At 32.8% G+C, this 21,986-nt stretch overlaps 7 protein-coding genes across 8 annotated transcripts; 5 read left to right on the plus strand and 2 right to left on the minus strand.

The window, feature by feature from the left end:
- The first annotated feature begins 669 nt into the window (after positions 1-669).
- On the plus strand, positions 670-2,312 carry LOC107359139 (glutaryl-CoA dehydrogenase, mitochondrial). The gene is made up of 2 exons (XM_015925602.3): positions 670-1,289; positions 1,397-2,312. The coding sequence occupies exons 1-2, from the start codon at positions 735-737 to the stop codon at positions 2,126-2,128; spliced, it is 1,287 nt and encodes a 428-aa protein (XP_015781088.1). The 5' UTR covers positions 670-734; the 3' UTR covers positions 2,129-2,312.
- A 615-nt stretch (positions 2,313-2,927) lies between these two features.
- Zip102B (Zinc/iron regulated transporter-related protein 102B) lies at positions 2,928-4,662 on the minus strand. Its single transcript, XM_015940511.3, has 2 exons — positions 4,445-4,662; positions 2,928-4,366 (listed from the first exon to the last, which is right to left on the minus strand). Exon 2 carries the CDS (start codon positions 4,182-4,184, stop codon positions 3,276-3,278), a length of 909 nt encoding a protein of 302 aa, XP_015795997.1. The 5' UTR covers positions 4,185-4,366; positions 4,445-4,662; the 3' UTR covers positions 2,928-3,275.
- Positions 4,663-5,987: 1,325 nt separating this feature from the next.
- Positions 5,988-7,931, plus strand: Ube2g1 (ubiquitin-conjugating enzyme E2G 1). Its single transcript, XM_015940512.2, has 5 exons — positions 5,988-6,129; positions 6,334-6,436; positions 6,518-6,615; positions 7,016-7,194; positions 7,290-7,931. Exons 1-5 carry the CDS (start codon positions 6,084-6,086, stop codon positions 7,365-7,367), a joined length of 504 nt encoding a protein of 167 aa, XP_015795998.1. The 5' UTR covers positions 5,988-6,083; the 3' UTR covers positions 7,368-7,931.
- A 687-nt stretch (positions 7,932-8,618) lies between these two features.
- On the minus strand, positions 8,619-11,535 carry LOC107372301 (protein SHQ1 homolog). Its single transcript, XM_015940510.3, has 2 exons — positions 11,306-11,535; positions 8,619-11,120 (listed from the first exon to the last, which is right to left on the minus strand). Exons 1-2 carry the CDS (start codon positions 11,446-11,448, stop codon positions 9,935-9,937), a joined length of 1,329 nt encoding a protein of 442 aa, XP_015795996.2. The 5' UTR covers positions 11,449-11,535; the 3' UTR covers positions 8,619-9,934.
- Positions 8,958-15,931, plus strand: LOC107372300 (sodium-coupled neutral amino acid transporter 7). Of its 2 annotated transcripts, none has more exons than XM_089266336.1 (10): positions 8,958-9,171; positions 9,298-9,633; positions 9,700-9,812; positions 13,155-13,276; positions 13,417-13,615; positions 13,768-13,894; positions 13,984-14,076; positions 14,136-14,193; positions 14,291-14,553; positions 14,950-15,931. In XM_089266336.1, exons 2-10 carry the CDS (start codon positions 9,356-9,358, stop codon positions 15,338-15,340), a joined length of 1,644 nt encoding a protein of 547 aa, XP_089122462.1. In that variant the 5' UTR covers positions 8,958-9,171; positions 9,298-9,355; the 3' UTR covers positions 15,341-15,931. The 2 variants fall into 2 exon arrangements, with proteins under 2 accessions (XP_089122462.1, XP_015795994.1); XM_015940508.3 differs by having other exon boundaries at positions 9,352-9,633.
- Positions 15,932-19,133: 3,202 nt separating this feature from the next.
- Positions 19,134-20,044, plus strand: LOC107359291 (uncharacterized). The gene is made up of 2 exons (XM_015925778.2): positions 19,134-19,384; positions 19,481-20,044. The coding sequence occupies exons 1-2, from the start codon at positions 19,216-19,218 to the stop codon at positions 19,687-19,689; spliced, it is 378 nt and encodes a 125-aa protein (XP_015781264.1). The 5' UTR covers positions 19,134-19,215; the 3' UTR covers positions 19,690-20,044.
- Positions 20,045-20,821: 777 nt separating this feature from the next.
- On the plus strand, positions 20,822-21,972 carry LOC107359833 (uncharacterized). Its single transcript, XM_015926412.3, has 2 exons — positions 20,822-20,969; positions 21,060-21,972. Exons 1-2 carry the CDS (start codon positions 20,885-20,887, stop codon positions 21,677-21,679), a joined length of 705 nt encoding a protein of 234 aa, XP_015781898.1. The 5' UTR covers positions 20,822-20,884; the 3' UTR covers positions 21,680-21,972.
- Positions 21,973-21,986: the final 14 nt, after the last annotated feature.

A 21,986-nucleotide genomic window follows, 5' to 3' on the forward strand; every position in this document is an offset into this window, starting at 1 on the left:
ATTCAACACATCAATGAACTCGTGTATCCTTAACAAGTGAAATATTGTTGATCTCGGTTTCTAACATGCTAATTTATACTTTGAAAAGCAAACCTAATTTACCTTCATTACTAGAAGGTACACAGTAATAGAAGAAAGCTTTAATGAGTCGAGGACAGTTGAAAAATATCTAACCACGCTTGCCATTGGCGGATTTCCTCACAGATGTGAGCTCAGTTTGATTATTACTAATAACTTGCTAATGATAAGTAGCATTCGGAAATACTCCTTCAGTGTTGAAACTTCTCCATTCAGATTTGCATTAGTCGGAATTTCGTTCACCTATGATTGCTTGGAGAATTAATAAATTCAAGCTATTATGGTTCATCTTGATCATAATTATTTTTATCTCGCCGCTAATTTGAAAGAAATGCTTTAACTTTTTATTAAAACCTACATTGCTCGATAAATAAACAGCTATTTTCACGCTGTTGCACTAGAAGAAATTCAGAGTCTGAATGACTGTACTCCCATTATCTGATCAGTGTCTATGAATTACCTTCAAGTTGTTATTTACTTGATTATTGATATGTTGATATGATATCTCTTTATCATTAATTAGATATCGCAATGATTAAGATATTTGCTCGTATCTTTCCAGTTGCATTTTTGTTTTGTTCACATTGAAAAAAAGTAATTGGTGTTTTGTGAGTTTCAATTATCTCATCTTTTTCATTTAAAAACATCCAAGTGCCATGGCTAATTTTTTACACCGAATAAAGCCCCTTTTAAACAACAGTTCGACATTATCATATGGTAAAGTGTTTTCAAATCGTAATATGTCGACTTCTAAAACTCTCGGTGCAAAATTTGATCATGCTGATCCTCTAAATATGGACGAATTTTTGACCCAAGACGAGATTTTGATTAGAGACCAATTTCGCTCTTATTGTCAAGAAAAGTTGATGCCAAGAATTTTGAAAGCTAACCGTGATGAGGTGTTCGACAAGAATATTATGAAAGAAATGGGATCTTTAGGTGCCATAGGGCCAACATTGAAAGGATATGGTTGTTCCGGTGTATCTTACGTTGCCTATGGATTACTTACTCGTGAAGTAGAAATGGTTGATAGTGCTTACAGATCAGCTTTGAGTGTTCAATCATCTCTAGTTATGGGGGCAATTTATGAGTTCGGAAGTGACCAACAGAAGGACAAGTATTTGGAAAAATTAAGATCTGGTGAAATGATTGGTTGTTTTGGTCTCACTGAGCCAGATTTTGGAAGCGATGCTGGTGGTTTAACGACCAAGGTAACAATAACAGTTATCAATGATCTACTTATTCATTCAAAAAACCGTGAATAGGATGAATATGATCTAAGTCCAAAGGCTAATAATTTTTCTATATACTTTCATAGGCCACTTATGATGCATCTACAAAAAGCTATTATCTTACTGGATCCAAAACATGGATAACTAACTCACCGATTGCTGACATTTGTGTCGTCTGGGCTAAAAGTGAAGCTCATAAGGGAAAAGTCAGAGGATTCATTTTGGAACGAGGAATGAAAGGCTTGGAAACACCTAAATTAGAGGGCAAATTATCTTTAAGAGCTTCAACAACTGGAATGATATTGATGGAAAATGTTCAAGTTCCCGAAGAGAACATGCTTCCTGAAGTCGAAGGAATGAGAGGTCCGTTTTCATGTCTAAATAATGCCAGATACGGTATTGCATGGGGAGCATTAGGAGCCGCACAGTTTTGTTATGAAGCTGCTCGACAATACACAATGGATCGTAAACAATTTGACCGTCCGTTAGCAGCTAACCAATTGATACAGAAAAAATTAGCCGATATGGCTTCTGAAATTTCTATTGGATTAGCAGCTTGCTTGCAAGTAGGTCGTTTGAAAGACAAAGGCTTAGCTGCTCCTGAAATGATTTCTTTGATTAAACGAAACTCCTGTGGTAAATCCTTGAAGATTGCTCGAATGGCTCGTGATATGCTTGGTGGAAACGGTATCTCTGATGAATATCACGTAATGCGCCATGCAAACAATTTAGAAGCTGTTAATACCTATGAAGGAACGCATGACATTCATGCTTTAATACTAGGAAAAGCTATAACAGGAATACAAGCATTCTTTTGAATGAAATTCAATTGAAAACTTGAGCTTACAATGTTAATATGTAGAGACTCAAATACACTATATTTTTACCTTCTTTCGGGTTGAGTTTGGTTTTCTTATTTTTATTTTGTTTCATACAATTGAAATATTACTTGTAAATTTATTGTTTCTCGGAACGAATAAAGTTCATGAATCTGATTGATAATTCTTTTGAAATTTTTCTGTGGGTTGGATTGTAATTTTAGTAGAGATCTAACAAGCTCTTGTTAAGTTACAGTTTAAAAATGTTATACTCTTACAGCTAATTTTACAGCAATCTTGAAGTCAACAATACGATGGATTCTGACATTCGGAGATTTGATGAAGCTAAACAGCTACAAAAAAAATAATTTCATTTTTTTGAGCTGCTACTCAATTAATTTCAGTCCTTATCTTTTCAATTGCTGGCAATTTTTTATTAAATCGCGTACTTTGTTTAAATATGATGAATGATGAAAAAATTTTGAACATTTAATGAAGAAAGTTGATAGAAAAGGAAAAACTTTTAGTTTGCCGTGATAATCGCAAATTTGATTGATTTGCACTAAATGACTATGGAAAGTGATTGTAACCTTCTTCCAATTCAGTCTAATTAATGTTTCAAACGACAATTGAGTTAGAAACAATGAACTGATTGACAATTAATGTCGCCTTGTTAACCGCAATCTTAATGGTGATTAATGTAAAAATAAATGTATTCCGCAAATAATGTCTAATGTCTATATGCCAATAATGAGAGGAAAGTTTCTCTTTTTTGAATTTCTTTGTGATTGAAATGATATTCTTTAAAATTTTTTAGTTTTTTAATAAATTATTGGAAATATAATTTTTGTAATTTATAAAAATATTTTCAAAGGGCTTCAAAGTACAGAAATCACTTGAGGTTTGGAGATAATGGCCACAACGCCAATCATAAAAAGAAAGATGTTATTTTCCTCTGCAAAAATGCTAGCAGGAGCAACGATTGGATGCTTGAATAAGTTTCAACTAATTTACAGATATTCCAAATGAATTTCTCGTCTTTGATGAAAATATCAAACAATCAGTCCATTAGATTTAAATGTACAAGTGTAGAATGAAATCTTATTGACATCAAGTTTATCACTTCACCTTTTCTTTGAATTATTGCTTAATGATGATGTTTCACTGTCAAAAGAGAAGGTAAAAGTGATCCACCGACTAGCGTTAAGAGTTCACTTAATTTAAGTGCTTGATGATGGATAATCTCCGGTAGAACATGTACTGTCGCTACATAGAGGAATGTACCACCGCTAAAAAGCATTGCAACACCCGTGGCATTATAATCAGAAAGGGTCTCTTGTGCGGATTCATTTATAGCAAAATATGTTACAAAAGCTCCGACTGGTGCAGCCAAAGAAAACGCCAAGAGATGATTACGAAGTTTTTTTCGATCTACACCTTCATGCATCAAGAAGGTAATTAAACCAAAAGCTGCTGGAGCCTTGTGCAGCATGATGGCAAAAAATACAATCATTTCCACATCGGTGTGAGATGTGGTTGCTGCGGCACCGAGTGCAACACCATCTGCAGCAGCATGGACAACGAGACCAATAGTTGCTGTTATCTTGGACGATGAGGCCTTTCTAGATGGTCTAATTACATGAGAGTTATCACTTCCAACTCCCCCAGTCTCTAAATTGTTATCACTGGTGGTTGATAGGGTTGAATAACTAGCAGAGCTGGTATGTCGGGTGGCAAATTGGTCAATGACAAGCATAAAAGCAAAACCAATCAACAATGATAGACCAATAACAGAATGAGGTAAATCTTCAACTTCCTTTAAAGTTGATGACGCTGATGCTTTTAGATGGTTCTTATAAGCAGAGGCATATATTGTATTGACCCCTTCTGGAATGATAACTGACAAAGCTGTGCCAACCAGAATACCAGAGCCTAAAATTGTTAGAAATCTTATTTTTTCCTCTGAAAAGTTAAATACCAAAGGAACTGTACCAGCAAAATAGCTGCCAAAAAGCATGGAAAAGGCAAGCAGGGTCAGCATGGTCAGTTGCTCCATTTTCTTGCTTTATTTTGAAGGCTTGTCAACAATACGAATCACTATTTGAGAATATCACATTTAAGCACAATAACCAGACTTTGTTGGCATAATCAAAACCATCTTCAAACGATTAATCAGATATACAGGTGAACATCCTTGAGATCTTAGTGGAAGAAGAAATAGATACCAGATTGGATGTTCTGTGAAATTCAAGAAATAAAATTATTGATATATTTTATTAAAGACCATCAAGTAACAAAATATTTCGAAATTCTTACCTTTATTAATCTAGAAGGAAGATTAAAAATGTTATCATTTATCAATGCTGATCAGATGACTTTAAGATAATGGAGAGAAAGTAATGAATCTGATAAAATAATGGATAATTGGTTATACACTCTTCCCTAGTTTCATTATTCTTATCGTCATCTTAAACAACACTAAACGGTAAAAAAACTCGGAAGACTAAATAGTGTGTTGATTCAGTGACAACGTCACAACAATTAAAGAGAAAAAGTGATGATGCTTTGTAACCAGCTTCAAGTCAAGATACGGTTCATGTCATCTGATTGGGTTAACTGAGAATCACTCAATGTTGATCCGTTGCATGAAAGTGTTTGAAGGCATTTGGTTATAGTTTATTAATTATACAACTTTCATGAAAAAAAATTATCGACAAAATCATGCAGTCCGCAATAATACATGGAGATCATTTATTAGCAACTAGATAATTGAAACAAGATAACAAACCCTGGTGATGGAGCGCGAAACATGAAACTCATGTTTCGATTGTCTCATATTTTTCATTTAAAAATGTTTAACATCAAGTGTCATGACTAATTTTTTGCACCGAATAAAGCCCCTTTTCAACAACAGTTCGACATTATCATATGGTAAAGTGTTTTCAAATCGTAATATGTCGACTACTAAAACTCTGTGCAAAATTTGATTATGCTGATCCTCTAAATGCTGATCTTCCGTTACCTATGGATTGCTTACTCGTGTAGTAGAAATGGTTGATGGTGCTTTTAATTTAATGCGGCTAAAGATTTTTTCTATATACTTTCATAGGCCACTTATGATGCATCTACAAAAAGTTATTATCTTACTGGATCCAAACATGGATGCTGAAGGTATGAGAGGTCCGTTTTCATGTCTAAATAATGCCAGATACGGCATTGCATGGGGAGCATTAGGAGCTGCACAGTTTTGTTATGAAGCTGCTCGACAATACACAATGGATCGTAAACAATTTGACCGTCCGTTAGCAGCTAACCAATTGATACAGAAAAAATTAGCCGATATGGCTTCTGAAATTTCTATTGTATTATCAGCTTGCTTGCAAGTAGGTCGTTTGATGGCTCGTGATATCGGAATCATGTTATGCGCTATGCAAACAATTTAGAAACTGTTAATACCTATGAAGGAACGAATAAAGTTCATGAATCTGAATGATAATTCTCCTGAAATTTTTCTGTGGATTGGATTGTAATTTTAGTAGAGAGCTAACAAGCTCATGTTAAGTTACAGTCTAAAAATGTTATACTCTTACAGCTATTTTTACAGATATTTTTGAATCTTAAAGTCAGCATTGAGATGGATTCTGAAAATTCAGAGATCTGATGAAGTTAAACAGCTTCAAAAAAAATAATTTCATGGTTTTTTGCACTGCTACTCAATTAATTACATTCCTTACATTTTTAATTGTTGACAATTTTTCATTAAATTGCGTACTTAGTTTAAATATCCCGCAAATAAATGGTTCAACAAGTTGCTTCTCAAGAGCCACTGAGCTTGTATCAGGTGAAGCCAATTCCATTTGAAATTACTTTTATTCAACGTTATTAAAGTTTGTCTTTTTGATATATTTTATTAAATCTCACTTTTTTACTGTAAGTCTGTTTATCAGTTGAAAAAATGACCGAACATCAATCAGCGTTACTTTTAAGAAAACAATTAAACGGTAAGTCTTGTTGTCTAATAGATGAATGACGTATAAATTTATTTTGGTTCTCTTGTCCTTTCTTTTACCTTTTTCATTTACGCTTATTTTTCAATAATTAACCTTTTTTACATTTTATTTCATATCTTTTCATTTTGTTTGGTTTCGTTCGTATATTGCTTAACTATCATAATCGTGGTCTTTGGATATTATCACCCTAAAAAGATTTGAAAAAAAATCCAGTCGAAGGATTCTCTGCTGGATTGGCTGATGATTCCGATATTTATTTATGGGAAGTGCTCATCATAGGACCACCAGATACTCTATAGTAATTGTCGTGTTCTAATCAGAATAAGTTTCGAGCTTAATTAATGTTCGTTTCTAACGTGTTTTATCTTTCTCTTTACAGCGAGGGTGGATTTTTCAAATGTCACTTATGCTTCCCTAAAGATTATCCACTTAGGCCTCCGAAGATGAAGTTTCTAACAGATATTTGGCATCCAAATAGTAAATATTCAACTAATCACCGCATTTTTTTCTGATCAACTTTAGGTGGTTCGGATAAGCTAGATCAAGGATTTCAACATTTTGTTACGCAATCTTGAGATGACATAATTAGCTCAACCTACACATAAGCACAAACTTGCTTTTATAAACTGATACGCATTTTTGGTTTCCAACTTTATTCAAAATAATAATTTGTATTACCACATCGTTAAATATCTAGGCTAGACTAATTTAATTTGATAATTTTAAATCTTGTCAATTCATTTTCATGTGGAATACTCACTGTTATTTATGTTACTCACTTATATACTGCGACAAATTATCCCTTTGAACTATCCTAAGTTGTGTGGAAATCAAATTCGAATCAATCATTTTAATTATAATTCTACTTTGTTTTCAGTTGATAAAAATGGAACGGTGTGTATATCAATTTTACACGAACCCGGTGATGATAAATATGGATATGAAAAAGCATCTGAGCGTTGGTTACCTGTACATACGGTGGAAACTATAATGATATCTGTTATTTCAATGCTAGCTGATCCAAATGATGAGTCACCTGCTAATGTTGATGCTGCTGTAAGTTGATTATTCATTTAAATTTTTCATTTTAATTATTTAAAAAGCTATTATACTCAAAACAATAATCTTATTCTCTTTTCTCTCAATCACAGAAAGAATGGCGAGAAAATCCAGCTGAATTCAAAAGGAAGGTAGCTCGTTGTGTTAGGAAAAGCCAAGAAATGTTATAACAAATAACTCGACTCAAATTTTTCCTTTCGCGTTTCCGCAATCTTCTCTATCACTTTCTATTCTTTTTTCTTTAACTTGAACCCTTCTGCTTTTTCTCCTATTTCTGTCAATATTATTTCCCTTCATACCTGTGTAAGAAATGAAAATCTTTTTTTATTCTGGGCACATTAAGATTGAAAAGTTGATGAATTGTTTTACTCAATCTCATTACAATCATGTTTAACTCAAACTTCACATGTTGGCTTGAAATTATCTGAGTTCCACAGTGCAGCGAGATTAAATATTGTGTAAAGAAAACTTAATTATATCAACAATCTACCTCTACCGTATGGAAGTGAATGTATATGGTGGTCAGCAACTTTATGCAATTATCTCTATGCTCTTATGCTACTTTCTATGGATTTTTTTTTTCATGTCAAAATCAATAATCTAAATTCAAGTATTTAAATTGCAAAGAAATTGCGTAAAACGTTTCTTTTATTGTAATCCAAAGAAACTCAACCTAAACTGGCATCATTGTGATTATGATTCGGAGGAAATTAATTAAAGATTTAAAAAAATAAGCGCATTATGATATTTGTTCAAGCTATTTTTGATTTAGGTTGAACGCCTTTTGTCGGTATCAGTCAGCCTGCATGTGTTTCAACCACATGAGCATTAGACAATGAATTAGGCGAGATAAATTAATTAAGCTTATCATGCAATCAATCGGTTCCATTTACATCGTGATTCCTATTGTTTTATCTTAATTGATAAAAATATTGTTTAGCTCCAAGGTGAAGTTGAGCTCAATTAGCTTATTAATTCCTCATCGTTGTTTTATTTAACAAATGTAACATTTTAAAATTAGCAAAGATGGTTCAGTTAGATCGTACATCGAAATGTACATTGAAAAACACATAGATTCATTGAAATAATCATGAACTTCCAAAATAATCGGGAAAACTTACATGTTATTGAGAAAGGATAACGAACCCGAGATAGGACAGATAAATGTTGGTGAGATCACACCTTGTGATGAAAAATTGACGACGAGCGAAGCAAATGCATCACACTCTAATCCATTCACAGATTAATCTTCATCATCATTGCCATTGTTACTCTAGAATCAGCTAATTATAATTTAAACAATCACTTCATTGACCCAACTCAATCGACCTTTGGTCGCATTTAAATGTTAACCTTGAGGGAGATGCAAATTGCCTTCGATTTTGATGCTCAAAAAAGAGGAAAAAGTATGGATAAAAAAATTAACAAAAAAAATACAATTTACTGCACAAATGATCAAAATCCTTTAGTTGATTCTTCATAATTTAATCTTTACCCTAATCAACCAATCGCAGTGTTAACTATTTTTACTACATTTGTACTCAACACTAATGTTATTTATCGGAGTGTAATGAGATCTTTCAAGCTCCTCTTCTTGGTACTTTGATTATCTAGATTATCCTCTCAGTAACTTTGCCTTTTGCCATCACTTTTTCACCATTTGTCCCTCCAATTGTAATCAAATTTGCACGTTTTCTCTACTTTTTGATTCTCCATTTTCTTGTCTTCTTCTAACCACCACCTTTGCTCTGTTTTGTTATTAATCTTCATAGGAAATATCATCAACTGAGAGCGTGTTTAAATTGTCAATCTTTCATCGGATACAATAAAATTTTCTCTGTGCTCATTAAAGTGTTCGTGTTTCGACTTCTTTCACTGTTTGTGTGTTAATGGAAAAACAAAAATAACAAGGAACCACATAATTAGTGCCAAAAATTATCCAATGTTTGACTGATGATAACTTCCTCACCAACAGTAAATTAATTATTTTTGATTTTTTTGTTCAAATATCATCCAATGGTTTTCGAATTGTTGACCAATTGATTCTATTGATTTATAAACGTACACCCTTTTCCTCTTTCCATTTTTTTCATGATTCAGCACTAAAGTTCTTTTTCTTTTTTATTAATTGCTTGAAAATTCAACTGCCATTAGCTCGATGTCAATGAAAAACAATCAAAAGATGTTTCAATCAACCATAGAGAAAACCTTTGAAAGCTCAAGAATAAGTATTCACGGTAGCTCGACAAGATACGGAGGATCTACGTATGCATACAACAGTGGTTCAACTCGTTTGCGGTTAGGCCGTGATTCTAGCTCTTTTATTCACGACAGTTATAACTCAAGCCTCGATTTCCCGGCTTATATTCCTTGGCAGACTTTATCCAGTGATGTTTCCGATAAATTGAAAACGGGTTCAATCAAGATTAACAAATGGTAAGCTTTAATGAAAAACGATTTTAAAGATGAAAGATTACATATTGATCCAAATTTCTTTCATAGTAATTGTGTTGAGTGGACAACCATTGCGGAAGAAAATGAACGACTACCTTTGTTAGATCGCAAGGCATCAAGTTTCGATGATATTCCAGGAGTATCCGAAGCTACGGCTGGAGGTGAGTTTATAAAAATTAAAATTTCAATAAATATGCAATTTTGATTGGATGCACAAAAAATAAGAAAATATCACAATCTTAGAACGGGATATAACGCAGTATTTTGAGAGCCATGAGAGCCATTAATGTTTACTAGAGTCAATCTCGAGATCTTTGATATCATTGGATACTTTTAACTTTTCATATCTGTCTTCAATAAATGCTTGATTGGCAGCTTCTTCTATGAGTTCTAGGTCAAGATTTATCATATCCTTAGTTATTTGGATTCTCTCAAAAGCATCAGCTAGTGAGATAAAGGTTTTTTCTTTGACATGCTGCAACCAAATGCAATAATCAGTGATATAAAGATCATTAAGGATGTAACGAAGATCTCCAGATTCGTTAAAAATTTTGTGAATATCTAAAAGGCATTTGATCACGCAAGTTCGTCCATTTTTAAGTATCTTTTTAACATCAGAGATCAATTTATTGCACAAACTCCAATTTCGATATAGCGGATAGGTCAAGGATCGCTGAACACATGTAGAAAGAACTTCAGGCAATGTTGAAAATTGTTCAAACCACGAAAGAGTAGATGAAAGCTTTGATATCGTCCAACCCGATTCGCAAGAATGTTCTCCGTCAGTAGTTCTTACATCATAAGCGTAGGCAAACAAAATATCTACTAAACCAAGAAGTAGATGAAATTTTTCTTTTCTAGATAACAGATACTCTCTTCTGGGTAAACTTTTCAATCTGAATATCTCGTCATCATCAAATTGGATTGTATCAGTTGAAGCCAGTTCCCAGTGAGCTTTAAAACAAATTAGGTTCTCAATTGTTTCTGATAATTCAAACATATCAAACCAATAGTGTTCTTCATCAAAGGCCTTAATATCTTGTTCTATCCTCTGTTTTTTACGATCTTGATTATTAGTTTTCTCTGGTTTTTTGACGTCCAAAAGATCCCAAATTTCATCCTCTAATCGTTCTATAATGCCAGTATATCGATTTGCAAATCCATACTTTTCCCCTAGAATTGATTGCTGATCGTTTTCTGTCCATTCACTTTGATCAATATACCAATCGATCTCTTCTTCATTTTCATCGTCACCCTCGATATTAGACTCTTGATCTAAAATCTCAATTTGAGCTATCATTGGTTTTTCCTTTTTGGGTTGAGTTAACAGTTTGGTTAACATATCAAGTCCTTCAAAATACTCGCCCTCATTTTCTTTTAACACACTAATAACAAATCTATTTTCCTCTGCGACCCAATCAATCTTTTCAGAACCATCCTGTGCGGACAAATTACCAGGTAAATGCAATCTGTTTAAATAATGAGACCAAATTAAGTTATTCGTATCTAAGTAACTGGTAACGTTAATGTATATCACAATTATGAGACAAAATTGCACGAAATCTGTCACTTAATCTGAATATAACACATACAAACTAACAAGAATAAATCAAGTCAAGAAAACCAAACGAATTAAAAAAAACTTCAAACTAACCTGAGGTAATAAGGTTTACTAGAAAAATGAAACATATCTCCTTCGAAATCAATTTGTGTTTCCTTTAATTTAGCCATAGGAGCTTTGATAGTAATATAAACATATTTATCATCTTGTTTCAACATAAAATTCGGAGTAATCATTTTTAATTAACTTTTGGATACTGCTAATTTAAACCCAATGTGATGAACACAACTTAAAAACATGTGACAGACTGTTTTTTTATAAGATAATACAATAGATGGCGTTTGTTTGCTTACATGTTCACTGCAACTTGTAACTTTACCGGATTACAATTTCAACAAAAGGCTTCTCTATTAAAAGATTTGTCGTAATTAAAATTCACTTGATTCGTGAACATCAACTTTACGAAACAAAAATAAAGTAATTAACCTTACTAACGTATTGTTTGACAACATACCCTTAATAAGGAAAATGATTATCTACCAACAACGTGATGGTTCAGCCTTTAATCTTATCTGGTTCCTTTTATTCTCAACATTGCCATTAATGTTGATCTTTATTCTCCTTCAATTTTAATTGTTTTATTAATTGATGACCACTGAATGGTCAACCACTAACCAGACTCGAGGACAGTCATCATTGCATTGTACTCGAAATACTAGTCTTATATTCAGTTTGATTAGTTAATATGGATTTAGCCAAAATTTGTGTCCTCTTGGATTTGATTATCAATTTGTACCTCAGAAAATTGAATTTCAATATTTTTTTCCTCAACAAATTTAAACCTGTTTAGTGTTTAATAACCGAAAAACAATAAGCCAACAACTTATAAGATATTGAAATATTACTTCTCAACTAGTCTCGATTTTGTTAACATGGTTTAGAATAGTTAATTTATTTTCCAATCAATCAATGCATTATATTTTACTGTCATGTCCTTGACTTTACCGTTAGATTTCTTCCAATCTTCAGGCCTTAATCAAGAATTAAATTTAATGTGAATTATGCAACATCTAAATGATTAATAGAGTTAAGTGGCAGTCAATCAAAAATGTCCATTCAATCAACGAACAGTCAAAAGAAGTGAGTTTGCATCTAAAATACTTAAAATGTTAACATGCAGTCCAATTATTTGAAAGGTTAATCACAGATTAAATCCATCTTTTGCTTTGTATTTGTTAACTTGAAACAATGGTGAAGATAGTTTGCTATTTTTTTTGTCCAGGCTTTACATAGACAAAGGATAACGTTAAGACTTGTAAAGGAATCAAAAATATCAGAAGACAAAGGCAAAAATAATGGAAAACAAACGGCTTAGAGTGAAACTGTGTAAAAATAGTCCATAGTTAATCATCATTTCTATTAATTAGTAATTACATTTGTTACATTCGGATTATCTCATGTTTGGTGATTGTCATGGAAAAATATCATTTTCAGTTGACATTCAATTAAAAAAAATTATTGTTAGCTTACTCGTCATTAGGTCATAATGGAAATAAACGTTTGGTTGTCTCATCTTTGTTTACTTTCCCTCAACCCTTGCCTTGTTTTGATCCTTAGATTTGTTCATTCTTTTTGTCCATAAAAATGTATTGTCTCTGTATCTGGTTATTATACTGAAATTGCTTTAACACCTAGTCAACTGTATTTTCCAATGCTTTAACCTTAAATGTGCGGTAAAACTAACTGTCGCAGTTCAAAATAATCAGCTATTAATATTTGTGTATCTAGTTTCTAGTCTGTTTTGCATTTTGTACCATTGCTTTCTCAAACCTCGTATGATAGAGTAGCCTCTGTCTTGGGTTTAATTGATTTAATTATTCTATTATGCTTTTCTGATCACCAATCTGTGTTTATCTCTCCTGAACCATGAAAATGAAAAAAGGAATCTCGTGGCCTGTGGCAGCTTTTTTACTGGTAAATTGTGCTCTCGGAGCTGGTGTCTTAAATTACCCAGCAGCATACGATCGTCTAGGTGGTGTTACAATTGCCACTGTGATTCAAATTGTAAGTTATTATATCATGTTTCAGGCAACTTTTGGTGTTAATTCTGCATTCATAAGTTATTAAAAATGTCTTCTGTCAGCTTCAATGGCTTGTTTTTACATACCTTACTTACCGCCGGTTTTTTTCTCCTACAATTTTAGTTCATGATGGCTATTTTAGCATCTACAATGATCATTCTGGTTTATGCTTCTGACCTAAACAAGGATGACACCTATCACGATGTACTTTTATCGTTATGTGGAAAAAGAGCTCAACAATTGTCTGCCATTTCAATCCTTTTAACCTGTTACGGTGTCTGTGTGACTTTTCTGATTATCATTGGAGATCAATTTGATAGAGGTGCGTCTAATCAAATTCTGATAGTTAATCAAAGATTTACTCAGGATAACTCAATCATTTAATCTGTCGCCTGTCCTGGTTTATTTAATCTCAATTATTGTATGTAAATTAACTGTACCTTAAACGTCTAACTCTTTCTCTTCCTCTTCCAGTTTTTGCTTCTCATCTTACAGAATGTATTTGGTACATTGATCGTCGTTTCACTATCTCAGTGACGTCCACTTTTCTCATCTTACCAATGTGTTACTTCCGTCGACTTGACTTTCTCAGATATGCTGGGTAAGTTTACAACCTTGACCAAAGTCGAAGAAAAATCTTGTTGATTATCAAATTATTTTCATTAAAATCTCTTCTTTCATCTTATACAGGACTTTAGGCGTATTTGCTATGCTCTACGTGGTCTTTTTAAATGTTTACGAATACTTCAAATTGGATATTCCTGATCCACCGATAAGGACCAAGTAAATTCAAGCAGCTATTGTTCAAGTTCAATATCATAACGATTCTTTCTTATTTTTAGGCCAAGCTCACTCACATCAATGGTTGCAGTTTTTCCCGTTATTTGTTTCGCATATCAGGTAAACTATACTATAGCTTCAACCAACAAACTCAAGTTTTTCTGATTCTCGTTTCATTTGTAAACTTATTCTTTGTCTATTGTCTTTTATCTTCTAGTCCCATGAAATATCGGTTCCTGTGTATGCTTGCATGGCTAAACGTAATATCGCCAATTTCACCAAAGCAACCATATTGTCACTGGCAATACTTTTCTTACTGTGCTCAGCTGCAGGCACAACAGGTTATCTTACTTTTGGTAGTAACGTAACACCCGATATCATGGCTTTGTACAGTGCAAAAGATCCTGTCGTAATGATTGGTATTTTGGCGCTGGTAGTCAAGATGATAACAACTTATCCATCAATGATTTTATGTGGAAGGTAAAACTTTTCACCCAAAACTAATTAAGATTTTATCAGGATTAATATATTTTTTTGCTGATACTTATCTTGAAAATTTCTTTCAACACTAAATAAGTTCAATGTTTACACTCACAAAATGGCAACTTGGTCTGTCATTTGCATTTCATCTGCTTAGACAGATTAAATTTCATTTCATTTACTCTCAATTCATGAAATGTATCAATGCTAACCTTTTCACGGATAACCATGCATAAAATTTGATGCATCGTCCAAATCTGTCCATCAAAGATAATTTTTACTGGTCAAGAAACATTGATCTAGAACAAGTTATCCATTATTTTATGGAAATTCATAAAAGAACTTCTGAATGATATCAAATAACTGATTTTTATCATTTTCTTTCTTCCATTTTAGAGGTGCTTTGGATGGATTGTATGCAGAATTTTTTAAACTATCAGCCGCTGATTTTATGGAAGGTGAACCTCGACGCCGAATAGTTATAACCACAATTTGGTTTGTAACCTCACTTTTAGCAGCTATTTTAACACCTAATATTGGTATTTTAATTCAATTACTTGGTTCACTTGCATCAGCCAACGTTTTCATCTTTCCAAGCCTTTGTCTATTAGCCATAGCTCGTCGTGAGAAGGGTCGTTTCAAGAAAAGCACTCGAATTTTCTTCTTTTTCTTCTCCATCATTCTCATCATCACTGGCTTCATTATGTTCCTACTCGTCCTTTACCAGGTTTATGACGATTTGAAAAGCGAAACTACTCCTTCCCATGAAGTTCTGTGCAAATGGTGAAAAAGCTCTAAATGGGAATCAAATTTACACACCGAGTTCGCCTATTTACCTCACTATTTTGTTCAATTTTTTTGCTCTTCATCAAAGTCACTCATCACAGGTCATTAATTCATCCAAATGAAATTTGCTCAAATTTTTTAATTCCCACCAAATTGAAATTACCCTCCGCTTGTCACCCAAATCACCTCTCAACCCTTGCCCACCACCTTCATCCATTTCTGTTTCCATTTTTTAATTTTTTGTAATTTCTCACCATTTTTCGTCTTCATTGTTAAAAATCTTACACTTTGTAATAAAACAATCTAAACACTTTTATATTCTCACCGAGGGAAGAAAAAAAAATCTTTAGACCTACCATTGTTTTTAAATACCAAATGAACATTTGATTTATACAATACATTTACCTCAACCTGTAACCATTTTAATTCAACCCAATCAACTTTGATACAAAGTGTATTTAAATCCTTACCAATTTTTAGCTAAACAACCAACTTGTCCCTTACCTGACAATCAACCCAAACCTACCCGAACTTGTAAAAACAAATAATATAAAGCAAAGTATTATTTTAATTTTCAAATCAACAACAAAAACCAACACTTCTCTTTCCCTAAACAATTTAAATTTAACTTCTACCCAATTAACTGGTTAACTGACCTTAAAACAGGAAACCTAAACCACAATTAAGAAGAAAAAGTTGAAGAGCTGTCTAAAAGATTAACAATTTATCCATCATCATGAAGCTTCTCATGATTCTCATTGAACATTTATTTCAATGACTATCATTCTCACCTTATTAAATTAACAATATCAAATGATTATGAACAGAAAAGCACAGGCAAAACAGTTCAAGGATAATTTTAAATTATCATCAGCAACATCATCATTATCATTGTATTTTAATTGACAAACAATTTAAGCTAAAAAATGCAAGAGAAGCAAATGCGAAAGCTTTAATAACTTTTTCCTCACAAAATTTCCAACCGATAACATTGAACTCTCATCATTATCTGAATTAAAGTAATACAATTTCAATGAGATGTTGATCAAGACAAAGCCTACAATTGTTTGATTCAATTTATGAATTCATTTTCTAATCTCATCAGGTTAGGGTCAACTTTGAAGATTACATTTGACCTTAAATTTATTCAAATGTTGCAAGATTACATTAATTAGCAATTTTACCGTATTAACAACAAAGAAAAGTGAAAAAAATGTTAATTTGATCAAAAAACAAATCGATTGGACTTGATCCATCAGCAGTCCATTGAAAGGTAACAAATTAAAAAGGTTAACCTTGATAAACTGTCAAGATTGATTGTAACCAATTAAAATCTGGAAAAAGTTAATCTCACAATTTTTCCTTTCTTTTCAATTCTCATTTATTTTTATATCAATAACCGCAGCAAAAATGCCTGCAAGCCAAATCTCCACCCAATCATTGATTCCAATGGACAAAGACGGTAAAAAATGATGACTCTGATTACCATCATGATTATCATGATGATGATCATGAGTGATGATAAAAGCCTGATAAATGGTTTTCCCTTTTACGAACAGTGAACAAGTAAAAAAACAAGTAAAAGTGAAAATCTTGCAATTAGTAAATCAACATTTCGTGTTAACATTGATCATCAAGATAATCTTAACCAGTATTAAATCGCTATTAAACCTCTCATCTATTAACATTGATATATCAGAAGAAGAAGAAAACAAATTAACCAAATTTCCATTGATTAATAAATTGTAATCTATCCTTGAACAGCTTTTGTTGTCAAATGTTTTGAAGCTTCAATTGCAATATTAAAGCAACATCTATGAGAATGAGAATTGTGGCTCTTTTAAGGATAATCTGTTCACGATTTCTTGTAAAAATCATGATTAATCAATAATTAACATAACATGCAATTTGTATTGGTCATCATTCCATGATGTTCATTACAATTTACAAAAAGTATTCATTAAAAAAACGCCAAATGAAAGAAACAGTGTTTTGTTTTCGCTGGCTTTTTGCATCACAATGTGATTATTGTTATTAATGAATGTACACTTTTTGTGGTCAAATGTTTGTTGCATTCACTTTACCTCTTTCACTCAATAACGCTTGATTTTTTGGACACAAGATGATTTAATAAATTGCTTTTACAGTTTAAAATCCTTTTTGATTAGTCAAAGAAAATGATTGATTATTAATAATAAGGAAGGTTAAATAGCAGTTATCATTTGTAAGTTCATGTTTGGCTAATGAAACCACAACAAGGTAACAATTGATTTTTGCTGGTTTTTACTTATTTTTCATCAAATAACGAGTTGTGTTTATAAAACTAAACCATTCAAGCCTTGACTTACAATGTTGATGATAATGATAATCAACTTGATAATAATAATGATGATGATGAACCTTCAACCTAAACAAAAAAGTGTAATGTAACAATAGACTTGTCCATAATTAGCTAAGTAAATTAATGTTGACCATTGAAGATGAACATTTTTGAACATCTCCATTTTGGAGAGATCAAGTTGACCCAAATAGCCAAATTAACAATTTAATCAAAATATCAAATTAAAATGTTACTTTTTTGGATTTAGTCTAACTCTTGATTTGGATTTTTTGGTAACAAAAGGTAAAACCTATTTGCTTGCTGTTGGAATGGTGAATATGACCTTTTCGAGATTTTTGGCGATCACAATTGTCGATTGTAAATTAATGGCGATTATTGGTGATTAGTAATAGATATAAACAGGTTAAAAGTGAGAGGTTGAAGAATCTACAGTTAACAGGATTAAATGAACATTATCTGATTGATTAAGGGAAAAATTTTGCTTTTTTAAAAAGCCAATTGGAAAGGTAAAAGTCGGTGGTTTATTAAGAAGTGAATCACGGAGAGAATCAACAGGATTTCAGTGATCAACAGTGAACAGCAGACTGAATAGATAAATTGATAGGTGGATAATGAAAGTGAAATGATAAAATCAAATGCTGTTAAAAATCGCAATTTTAATCCATCATTCAAGACCTAATCCAACAACCAACTAACCGCTCCTTTTTTTCAAATTTTGATTTTCACGTTGTTTTGACTGTTTTATGCATCAATTCAATCCAAATACAAATTGTGATTATTATTATTATTATTAATACGGAGAAAGCAAAAGAATGGAAAAATAAATGAAAAGTAAAAGTCGAACTCGACCTTGATTTATCCTTGAGTAGTTTATCGTGATTCATGTTAATTCAGTTGGATTAATGTAAAGCCAACGCATTTCCATCAAGGTAATAGGAAAGAAATGAGAAGAAAAGAAGAAGATGAAAAGCAAAAATTGACCGATTCAATTTTAAATGAAAGTTAGATGAACATTTGTTCATGAAAACAGAATGAAAGGGGCGGAAGATTGAAAGACTGAGAATGAGAGAGAGAGAAGAGGACGAGGAAGATGAGGAAGAAGAGAAAGTAAAAGTGAAAGTGAAAGTGAATAGCCAAGGTGGAGTTGGGATAGGCTCGGCGAGAGTGGCTTATATTTCAACATTTAAAGTACTCATTGAGTTTCGATGTAATAATCGCTCTTAATCTACCTCCACCTTTCTTGATCTTCTTTCTTCTCTCTTTTTTCCTCTTTCTTGTTGATCATCCATTCTTTATCTTCTCTTTCTTTCCTAATTCCACTTTCACTTTTCCTTTCTTTCGCTCACTTTTACCTATCTATTACATGCTTTAGCCAAACACTGACCGAGTTTCAAGGTTTCAAAATTTTTGTATAAAAGTGCCGAGAATTGGTTGGAAAGAATCATTCGAATCTTCATCTCCATTCAACTCACTTGAATAACTTTATCATTTTTGCTTTTGCAACTCAAACCCCAAACTCTCAACTCAAACTCAAAATGAACACCTTCACCGTTGTCGCTCTTTTCGCCCTCATCGCCGTCTCCCACGCTGGTTACTTAGCTGCCCCAGCTGCCATTGCTGCTGCTCCAGCTTTCGCTTACCCAGCAGCCGCATATGCTGCTCCAGCATACGCTGCACCTCTTGCTGCCACTTACAGTCACACCAGTGAGTTTCCCCTTTGGATTGATTCAGTGAATTCCAGTGATTCCATTATTCAGTGATTATTAATCTTTCATTTTTTTTCTCTTTTTCTTTCCACAGTCCACGCTGCTCCAGCATACGCTGCCCCAATCGCCAGCTACGCCGCTCCTTATGCTGCTGCTCCTTATGCCGCTAAAGTTCTTGCCCCCGCATACGCTCCATACGCCGCATACGCCGCACCAGCTTTCGCTCCATACGCTAAGGTCTTATCTGCTCCAGCTCTTGGTGCAATCTACGGTGCCCCCGTCGCCACCATCCTCAAGAAGTAAATGCATTGATTCGATCAATTCAAACAAGTGTTAATGGATCTAGGAATTTATACAAAATATAAATGCTAGAAGTGTCAACACAAACCAAAACTACTGTGAACCAAATCAGCTTTACATTTTCCCGATATTCATTGAATCGTTTGTGATTCGCCATTATGAACGATCTCCTAGGATATCTTTTTTCATGTACTGCCATTCAAATGCTTAGTTTACCTCTGGATTCCTGATTACTGCAAATACACACTCAAACAGTTAGACAACACTTTTTGTATTTAGACACTGTACCAAAAACGCCTCTGTAACATACTGCCAAACGGTCTTTGTACCATAATAACAATCAATATGTAGACAAAAATTTATCTTCTCATTTTATTTTACTCGCGATTCTCAAGTTGATCTAATCTGAGATTGAATGATTGATTCTTCAATTACAAAAATTGAGTTCTGAGTTGAAACAAAAACATCTTGAATGCAGCAATTATAATATTTTGTGGGCTAAAAACTGATGATTGGCTTATAGCTACTTAAATATTAATTGTTTGCATTCAAGATCCTAGAAATGAAGGAAAAGACTCTTTCCATCACTTTTCAGAAATGGTCAATTGAACTTTCCAATCATTAAGAATTGAGTTCAGAAAAGTGATGGAGGAAAAGTCTGTATCAAATGAACTATTTCTTGATGAAAATTGCATGGTCAAATAATGTTTTGCAATTTCATTTTATTTAACTCAATATTTAACTTTTAAATCGGTTAATTAATTTTTCTTTCAATTATTGAGTGATTAAGGAAATCTTTTTTTTAATGCAAATTGATAATGATGTAGATTTGATGTAGATTTGATGTTCATTTGTAAATTGGCAGATTTAAAAGCGAAAGCTTGGACCAGATTCAGTCAATTACGAAAATTAAGCTTGAGATGTGATTTGAAAATAGATTTATTCTTGATTTTTAAATTAAATTATTTCATTAAAGTTGAATGATTTTACAAACTTTTTTCATTTTTTCGATCCGTATTTTGCTATTGATATTTATAGTTTTTTCATTGGCTGTGATTGAGATGGATAAGTGTGTGAAATAATTTACCGCAACTTTCACATCATGAACACAAAAAACTTTTGTTTACATCCAATGAGAAGCATTTAGGCTTAAAGTGTTTTAGTTTAAGTTGATTTTGTTTCAATTTTAATTTCAAAAATGGAAGGTGAAAGTATCGCTAATTCAACATTGGAGGAGAGTTTAGAAGGTCCATACTTGATTCGTGTGGAACAACCAGTTAATGGTAAGTCAAAATTTATAATCTTTTATTTAAAATTTGTTCGTTAATATTTTTCTTTGTTCATTTTCTTATTATACTTATTCACTTATGTAGCTGAAAAGACGTTCATTGCTCCATCTAAAACATTATCACAACCAGTGGATGATGAAGAAGAGGAATTCTCTTTAGACTCACTGGACTTTAATTTTACTTCCTATGGAGATGCTAACTGTAATCGGCGTAGCATTATTGGCCAATTGAATAGTGCTAACAATTTATCCGCTATAGCAGCCGAGTATGCCTCAACCTCAATTGAAGAAAGTGTTGATGATGCTGAAGAATCTGAAGTAAAGGAACCATCAGCTGATGTTAGTGATGAATTTGATCCTTTTGACCTTTTGGAAACAAAAAAGGTGTTCAATTTTAAAGACCTAACTGCCAAACAAGCTCTTACAACAATGAATAAGCTGAATAGTAAAGTGGAAACCTGTAAAAAAATGTATCCGACCATGATAAAGGACAATGTAAAGAAGAATTTAGAGAATCTGGAGGCTCAATTAAGATCTAAGGTCCAAGATCTTGAAGAGGAAAGAAAAAAGCCGATTACCATCGATGAAGACGAAGAGAATGGCCTGCTGGTCAAGATTATCCATCAATTGGAACATAAGTTGAACTCACTCAATGAACATTTAAAAATTGCTTCGGATCTCATGAAGTCATATGCAACCGAATGATTTCCGCTCTTCTCTATTTTCTTATCCATGTCCTTGCAAATCTGTAGAGGCACCATGATAATACAGCATTTGTTTTATGAGCTTCCTTTTATTGTGAATCTGGTTTTATTCTCTTAAATGATCTTATTCTTACATGGTCCAAGCCGATAATTTTCAAAGTATACTTTTATCTGGACAAGCCTCAAGTGATATTAAAGTAAAGTTACAAAAATGTCATCATAAGGTGCATTATATAAAGATGAGATCAAAAAAGGTTCCCAGATGAAATAATAAAAATACCCATTTGTCTAGAACTTGTTAATGTGTC

This window comes from Tetranychus urticae, chromosome 1, assembly GCF_039701765.1.
Source record: "Tetranychus urticae isolate SD_2017Ah chromosome 1, NJAU_TeUrti_SD_1.0, whole genome shotgun sequence".
Taxonomy (NCBI): Eukaryota; Metazoa; Arthropoda; class Arachnida; order Trombidiformes; family Tetranychidae; genus Tetranychus; species Tetranychus urticae.

Coding starts and splice junctions, on each gene's coding strand:
- LOC107359833 (XM_015926412.3), top strand. CDS start 20,885: ATGGAAGGTGAAAGTATCGCTAATTCAACATTGGAGGAGAGTTTAGAA. Junction 20,970..21,059: donor TGTGGAACAACCAGTTAATG/GTAAGTCAAAAT, acceptor TCACTTATGTAG/CTGAAAAGACGTTCATTGCT.
- LOC107359291 (XM_015925778.2), top strand. CDS start 19,216: ATGAACACCTTCACCGTTGTCGCTCTTTTCGCCCTCATCGCCGTCTCC. Junction 19,385..19,480: donor TGCCACTTACAGTCACACCA/GTGAGTTTCCCC, acceptor TTCTTTCCACAG/TCCACGCTGCTCCAGCATAC.
- Ube2g1 (XM_015940512.2), top strand. CDS start 6,084: ATGACCGAACATCAATCAGCGTTACTTTTAAGAAAACAATTAAACG. Junction 6,437..6,517: donor GGACCACCAGATACTCTATA/GTAATTGTCGTG, acceptor TTCTCTTTACAG/CGAGGGTGGATTTTTCAAAT. Junction 7,195..7,289: donor CTGCTAATGTTGATGCTGCT/GTAAGTTGATTA, acceptor TCTCAATCACAG/AAAGAATGGCGAGAAAATCC.
- LOC107372300 (XM_089266336.1), top strand. CDS start 9,356: ATGTCAATGAAAAACAATCAAAAGATGTTTCAATCAACCATAGAGAAA. Junction 13,895..13,983: donor GACTTTCTCAGATATGCTGG/GTAAGTTTACAA, acceptor CATCTTATACAG/GACTTTAGGCGTATTTGCTA. Junction 14,077..14,135: donor GATCCACCGATAAGGACCAA/GTAAATTCAAGC, acceptor TCTTATTTTTAG/GCCAAGCTCACTCACATCAA.
- LOC107372301 (XM_015940510.3), bottom strand. CDS start 11,448: ATGATTACTCCGAATTTTATGTTGAAACAAGATGATAAATATGTTTAT. Junction 11,121..11,305: donor AGTAAACCTTATTACCTCAG/GTTAGTTTGAAG, acceptor TTATTTAAACAG/ATTGCATTTACCTGGTAATT.
- Zip102B (XM_015940511.3), bottom strand. CDS start 4,184: ATGGAGCAACTGACCATGCTGACCCTGCTTGCCTTTTCCATGCTTTTT.
- LOC107359139 (XM_015925602.3), top strand. CDS start 735: ATGGCTAATTTTTTACACCGAATAAAGCCCCTTTTAAACAACAGTTCG. Junction 1,290..1,396: donor CTGGTGGTTTAACGACCAAG/GTAACAATAACA, acceptor ATACTTTCATAG/GCCACTTATGATGCATCTAC.